We start from the raw sequence: 7,486 nt of genomic DNA, 5'->3' as shown, positions 1-7,486 counted from the left end.
CCATTATAAAGAAATTAGTTCTTGAATTTAGTAGTGGATACCCTTAAAAACTAAAACAATTCTAAATAAGAAAAAATATTATTGTTTATTATTTATATATTTAATGTAATGATGATAATGGGCTCCTTGTCAACTTATACCATATACATGAATTTAATTACATATAGGTCAAAAATCTAATTATACAAACAGGTGAACAGCATTATTTGCCTATAAAGAATGTGAGAGACCATCAGTTAACTTATAAATATCAGTTGCATATGTATAATTTCGTACAAAATGATCATATATTAGTATTTTACTAATTAACTTATTTATCTATTATTATATCGCATTTATAATAAAAATTATTTTAAGAGTAAAGTATCGTTTTTGTCCCCAAAGTTTGGGGTAAGTCCTATTTGTGTTCCTAACGTTTAAATCGTCCTATTTGTATCCTTAACGTTTATAAAAGTGATTCAATGTTATTCTATTATCAATTATACTAACAAATTAGATTATATTTTTCAATTATTCTCACTTGAATGTATTCATTCTCAATTAGGTCTCACTTGAATGTGATCGATTTTAATATTATATCCACTATTTGTGTTTAGATTCAATTATGTCCTTAGAAAAGTAAATTATGTAAATGTTGCAGGAATTAGTTTCAACATTTGATGAGCTATTTTTTAAAGTAGATCATCGATTCTATCCAAAACATTTATATTCTAATTTCAAGAAGAGGTTTTTAAAACTCAAACTAAAGCGTTCATAATGTGTAATTGACGGCAGGATAACATTGAATCACTTTTACAAATGTTAGGGATACAAATATAAGACGATTTAAACGTTAGGGACACAAATAGAATTTACCCCAAACGTTGGGGACAAAAACGATACTTTACTCTTATTTTAATGTATTGATATTTTAATATTTTAAAGAATAAAATATTTTCACTTATAAATTACTGATCATAATATAAGATCCAATCATGTTTGTGATAATATACTTCACAATCTTTTACGGATGCAAAAAAATTATTATTTGATGACAATTTACAAATTAAGATTTTTTTTTTCACATATTATATTCTTAGAAACATTTTCCCCATATCATCACTTCAATAAAAAGAAAGTGTTATATATATGATTAAACATTTATATTGTATAAAATATAATATCTTTGCTCTCGCTGTCTCGCATATGAATTGAAACCCTTTTTTCTCATCATGTTATCATTTAATTTAAATATAATGAAATTTATATTTTTGAATTTATTAACCTTCTCCTTTTAAAAGGAAAAAGTACGATATTAAGATCCACATAGTATTTAAAAAGTACTTTTTATCATATAAATACATAATAATAATAATAATAATCAGTAAAAATTAAAAAGACATCATCATCTGCGAGACTGGTAGACTACCACCAGGCACCAGCATCAAAGAATCATCCAAAACAGGGTCACCACTCTCTCTCTCTATCTGCCTATTCTTTCTTCTTCTTTCTCTCATTTAATTAACATACAAACTCCAATAAATTATTCATACTCTCTCAACAACAAAAACCCAAACCTCAAACCCCTTTTCCTTCTTCACACACACACAAACGCCACATTTTCCCCTTCATTTGTCAGCGTCCTCATACTCATCCATCATCATATATGATATATCACATACATAATAATTAAATTAAATTAATCACCATCATCATCATCATTATTATTACTATTATTATAGACTCTTATAGATAATTATAGAGTTTGCATATATATTATTATTTTTATTTATACATATAGAGCTCTCTTAGTACCGATACATGCTCGCCGGCGATGCCGACGCCGGTAAGCGCAGCGAGGCAATGCTTGACAGACGAGGCGGCACGTGCTCTCGACGACGCTGTCGCGGCACTGCCGTCACCGCTGTAGCCGCAGCCGTAACCGTCTCCCCGCGCCTCCAGCTGCGCGCCCTAGAACTCTCCGTCGGCGTGTCCCTCGACCGCCTCCCCTCCTCTAAACCCTCATCGACCTCCTCCACCGCCGACGACGACGGACCTCCGGTGTCGAATTCCCTCATGGCGGCCATAAAACGCTCCCAGGCGAACCAACGGCGCCACCCGGATACCTTCCACTTGATGCAAATCCACAATCACCAAAACCCTCAGTTCAATCAAGGAACCGCATCGTTTCTGAAAGTTGAGCTCAAACACTTCGTTCTTTCAATCTTAGATGATCCAATCGTGAGTCGCGTCTTCGGCGAAGCGGGTTTTCGGAGCCCCGACATAAAACTCGCACTTCTTCAGCCTCCTAACCCTCCGCCTTCTTCCAGAATCTTCTCAAGAACGCGCTACCCGCCCCCTCTCTTCCTCTGCAGTCTTGACTCGGGTCGACCCGGACCCGGTTTCTCTTCCGGGTTCCCATTCCTGGACGAGAACTGCAGAAGGGTTGCGGATATTCTAACGCGGAAGAACAAGAGAAACCCTTTGCTTATGGGTGTTTACGCGAAAACCGCGCTCAGAAGCTTCGTTGAGATGATCGAGAAGGGTCGTGGTGTTGCAATGTTCCCACCAGAAATGGCTGCGGTTAATGTCATCTCGGTGGAGAACGAGATTCAAGAATTCTTGATTTCTGGCGCCATGAGTGAGGAGAAGATGGGGTTGAGGTTTGAGGAGTTGGGTCGAGAAGCCGATCAATGCTCCAATGGTGGTGGTGTTGTTGTGAGCTTTGGGGATGTTGCGGCTTTTGTTAAAGATGGAGTGGATAGTGGTGCTGTTGGGTTTGTTCTTTCGAGGATAACGAGGTTGTTGTTGGACGGTGGTGGGGGTGGAGGGAAGGTTTGGTTGGTTGGGGTGGCGGAGAAGTGTGATGCGTATTCAAAGTTATTGGGTTTGTTCCCAAATGTGGAAAAAGATTGGGATCTGTATCCTATGACCGTCACGTCTGCTACACCTTCAATGGAAGGACTCTACCCTAAATCCAGGTGCGTCTCTTTCGTTTCTTTATAGTTTATCCTTTTTCTTCTTTTTGGTCTTTTTACCTTTTTATTGGTTAAAATGGCGATTTGTATCTTGGAGTTACAACAAGACATGGTTGAAGTTTGTACTTGTTCTGTGTTTGGTTGAAATAATCCGACATGTACTGTACAGGGTTCTTGCACGTTGATGTATATATACATTAATCCATACTATTGTATTATTATATTATTATTACTATATTTGTATTAATACTATTATATTATATTGTGTTCGAGGCTCGTATGGTTTTCAAGGTGTTTTTGAGTTTTTCGGTTTGTGGCATGGGAACTTGGAACTGAGGGTTGAGGCACGCTTGTATTGGTGATTTAATGATTTGTGAAAACCCAAACCTCTGTAGTATGCTTACTTGTCTTTATTGGTTTATAAGATTATATAATAATGATCATGGTTCAAAAACTATATACAGACAATAGATATGATTAACATGCGATTTGCGGTAATGTGCTTCTTGCTGGATACTGAAAGATACTAAGATCTGTATCAAGGAGTGCTTAAAAGTGTAAAGAGGTGTATTGTTAACCTGGATATGTAGTTAGGAAGATGAAGTAGTTCTATCTACTTGAGTTGGCCAACACACCACGGATGAGCCTTCACTGGCACGATTGTGACAAATGCTATGATTCTCTTCGGATGTATTGGTGTGATTTTCCCACTTTGTTGATGCCCATTCTTGTTATATATTGTGAGTACAGAGAACCAATATGTTTAAGGATAGTTAGGAAGAAATTCAAGCATAATTTTTCTGACTGCCACTTTTGGGGGTAACAATATACTTCATTTATGTAGATGATGGTGCTTTCAAGTCTCTCTCACACATCATGTGCACTTTAGCTTCTGACTGTTTTGTGCCTATTGGATCTCACAGTTACCTGCTCATGATAAACTTACAGCTTGATGGGGTCCTTCATTCCATTTGGTGGGTTCTTTTCTACACCACCTGAAATCAAAACTCCTGTAAGCTGTTCAAGTGCATCTTTTGCGCGTTGTGACGAATGCAATGAAAAATATGAAGAAGAAGTTGCTGATTTGAAGGTAGGCTCTGCTACTCTGCCATCTGTTTGCTTAAGCTTTCCTTGGTTACAAAATGCTGATTTGAACTTTCATAGAGGATTGGATTTGGCAAAGGTTGGTTATGATCCTTAAATATCGTATTATTCTGGTGCAATAATGCACACAAAATTTTCCCGTGTTATCATTTTCTTGTCCTTTGTGTTTATAGTGTGTACTCTTATCAAAATTCTTGTACTCAGTCTTTGTCAACATCATGTTTTGCTCTCTCAATATTTCATTGGTTCGAAGTTATAGATGTATATATTTAAGAATGAACTCCATCATCCAGTGCAGGTTAATGAAGAAAGCACAAGTTTGAACGAGAGGATCCTGGGTTGTCAAAAGAAATGGAACGACATTTGCCGTAATCTTCATCACACTAGATCAGTTGATAATTCTCAAACAAGACCTCAAGCTCCATCACTTGAGGGTTTACGGTTTGGCTCTGGGTTTACGGAAAGCGGCAGTAAAGATCCATCACACATAGAAGTCCAATATTCTAATCAAACTTCCTACCTACCTAGAGAGCCGCCTAGTATTTATCCATTGAAACAGTTGCCATCTGTTCCGGAATCTTCTGATACAGCCAGTATCAGTACCGGAACTGATCATGTACTGAAATTTTCAGGGATTCAGTTGACTGATGTGCGGATGCCATGGATTGCCCCTTCCTCTATGGCCAATACAAGTCTTCTTGATCACAGTTCATCTTCATCCCTTACACCTGTGACCACAGATTTAGGATTGGGCACAATATATACATCAGCAGCTCAAGAGCCAGATACCCCAAAACTACAGGATCACAAAAAGCATCTTCCAAACTTGTCGGAATCTCTGTCAATTGATTTTTTTGATGCCCCAAATGAGAATGCTTCACACCAAACACCTAGATCTGCTTGCTCTTTTCCAAATTCAGAAGGAAATTTTGATTCGGTAGATCTCAAATCTCTAAATCAACTTCTTGCTGAAAAGGTTGGCTGGCAAGATGATGCCATCTATGCAATAAATCGAAGTCTGTTCCTTTGTAATTCTGGTGCAGGAAAACGTAAAGGCTCCAGAGCTGGCATATGGTTTGCTTTCCTTGGACCAGATAGGATCAGCAAAAAGAAAATTGCTGCAGCTCTTGCAGAGATTATATTTGGAAACAGAGAAAATCTAATATCCGTAGATCTAAGCTTGCAGGACAGGTCTTTCTCATTGAACTCTGTTTTTGATTGCGAAATATCACATTGTCATGATGCGCTGAGAAGGAAGACTGTTGTGGATTATATTGCTGGGGAGTTGAGTAAAAGGCCACTTTCGGTTGTTTTTCTTGATCATGTCGATAAAGCTGATTACCTTGTGCAGACTAGTTTGTCACAGGCGTTAAAAACAGGTAAATTTCCAGATTCTCATGGAAGGGAAATCAGCATCAACAACAGAATCTTTATAGTAGCCTCAACTGTCAGTAAAGGTAATAGTAATAGCTCTTCTATATCCGAGGGATCGAAAATGTTCTCTGAGGAAAGAATCCTTGAAGCCAAGAAATTTCAAATGCAGCTAATACTTGGACATACTGCATCTGAGGATGCCATAAAAAGGGGTATCACAAATGTTCAGGTTATTCGTGGAAAAGGGTCCTCCAAACCACCATTTCTTAGCAAAAGGAAGCAAGCTGATACTAATGACTCCAAAGAGGTGGGAAACACATGCAAGATGCAGAAACAGGTCAGGGAGAAATCAAGATCCTATCTGGATCTAAACATGCCTCTAAACGAGGCCGAAGAATGCATCAATGACAATGACAACGAGATGGAAAACTCAGGAGCATGTTCCACTGATATCTGTAATCAAATTGAAGAAAAAGTGTTATTTAAGCCATTCAATTTTGATGCACTTGCTGATGAATTGTTGAAAAGCATTAGCACACAATTCCAGAGAGCATTTAGTTCAGATTTTCAGCTGGAAATTGAATATGATGTAATGGTACAGATTCTTGCAGCTGCATGGTTATCAGAGAAGAAAAATGCAGTGGAGGATTGGATTGAACGTGTTCTTGGAAGAGCTTTTGCTGAAGCCAAACAGAAAAAACACAGTGCATCACCATCTCAGTATGTGATGAAACTGGTCAACTGTGAATCCAATTTTGTGGAAGAGAATGCTCCTGGTGGATTGTGTCTTCCTTCTAGAATTAACCTCAACTGAATTTTTTGCTCACTATGACAGGCTCTATTAAAAGTATTTTGTAATTACTTGTAAAATGTAGGCTTTTAGGATGTGTAGCTTTTTGTAATTGCCAGCATTGTTCGGCTCATTAATCTCTCAATTTTTGTTGTTTGGTGCAAAAAGAATGTATAATATCCGTAGTGTACCTTCTATTTTTTTTCCTGCCTCTTTCACCATATATCTTCCACCGCAAAAAGAGAAAGAAAAAATATTGTTCTTGATCACTTAATTGATGAATGTTCCTCCCTCAATTTATTAACAAAATTGTTTGAAATTTACCTTATCAAATACCAAAAAGACTTCGTACACCTCAATCTATTAACAAAATTGTTCTCCATTTATGTGCCTCGTGCACCTTCTATTTTAATTTTTATTTTCCACAATCAAAACAAACTCAATTATAAATTTATCATCTGATACAACAAGGATGGATAAGGATAGATGTCCATTTATGGACGGATAAGTTTTCCTATGTTAAAAGGAGCAAATTCTCATGACGAAGCACAATTAATGAAGTTTGAAAAGTAGAATTTGTTTGCCTATAAAAACATAAATGTGACAAAAAGATTATCCACACAATTACAAATACTCTTTTTTCTCTCTCTTTTTACAGCAATAAAATTATCTTCTCTCTTTATACACTATTAATAGTCTCTCTCTCTCTCTCTCTTAATTTTCTTAGTTTATCTTGTTAATTTCTCATTTTGGTTATTTTTATGTTTATGCACACTCTTGTTATTTTAATTTACATTTAATGCAATTTATATTTTTATGTCATTTATTGCTTTATTGAGTTGCTATCTTTACTTTCCTTACTTGGTAGTTGTAGCATTTATTATTTCTTGTTATTTTATCATACTTTCTTTTTATGCCCACCAAGTGTTTGATAAATTGTTTGGTTGGGTTTTTGCCTAGTTTTTCTCACTCTTGGTTGAGAAATTGGGTAATTGGGTGAACTTGAGTGGTGGATGTCCATTCCACATTGTGTGAGGATTGTTAATTGGTTTGGTTTCCCTTGACTCTAAGTGACACACTAGTGTTGACTAGGACTTAGGGATTGGAATCAATTATGCCCTTTTGACTTATCCTCGATGTAGGGTTGACTAATTGGGATTAGTTCACACACAATTATCATGTTTGTAGTTCACAACTAGGATAGGAATCCTTAATTTCCCCAATTCCTACCAAGAGCTCTTTTAGCATTCAATTTCCATTT

General features: G+C 36.7%; 1 protein-coding gene across 1 annotated transcript; it reads left to right on the top strand.

Moving 5' to 3' along the window:
* On the top strand, nucleotides 1,467-6,432 carry LOC107608926 (protein SMAX1-LIKE 6). The gene is given in 4 exon segments (XM_021107518.1): nucleotides 1,467-1,898; nucleotides 1,901-2,960; nucleotides 3,906-4,140; nucleotides 4,360-6,432. Coding segments are annotated over 4 exon segments (3,270 nt in total). The 5' UTR covers nucleotides 1,467-1,813; the 3' UTR covers nucleotides 6,250-6,432.

Source organism: Arachis ipaensis, chromosome B07, assembly GCF_000816755.2.
Source record: "Arachis ipaensis cultivar K30076 chromosome B07, Araip1.1, whole genome shotgun sequence".
In the NCBI taxonomy this organism is placed as follows: Eukaryota; Viridiplantae; Streptophyta; class Magnoliopsida; order Fabales; family Fabaceae; genus Arachis; species Arachis ipaensis.
The sequence above is the reverse complement of the archived record's forward strand: the minus strand, read 5'-3'. Positions and strand labels throughout refer to the sequence as shown.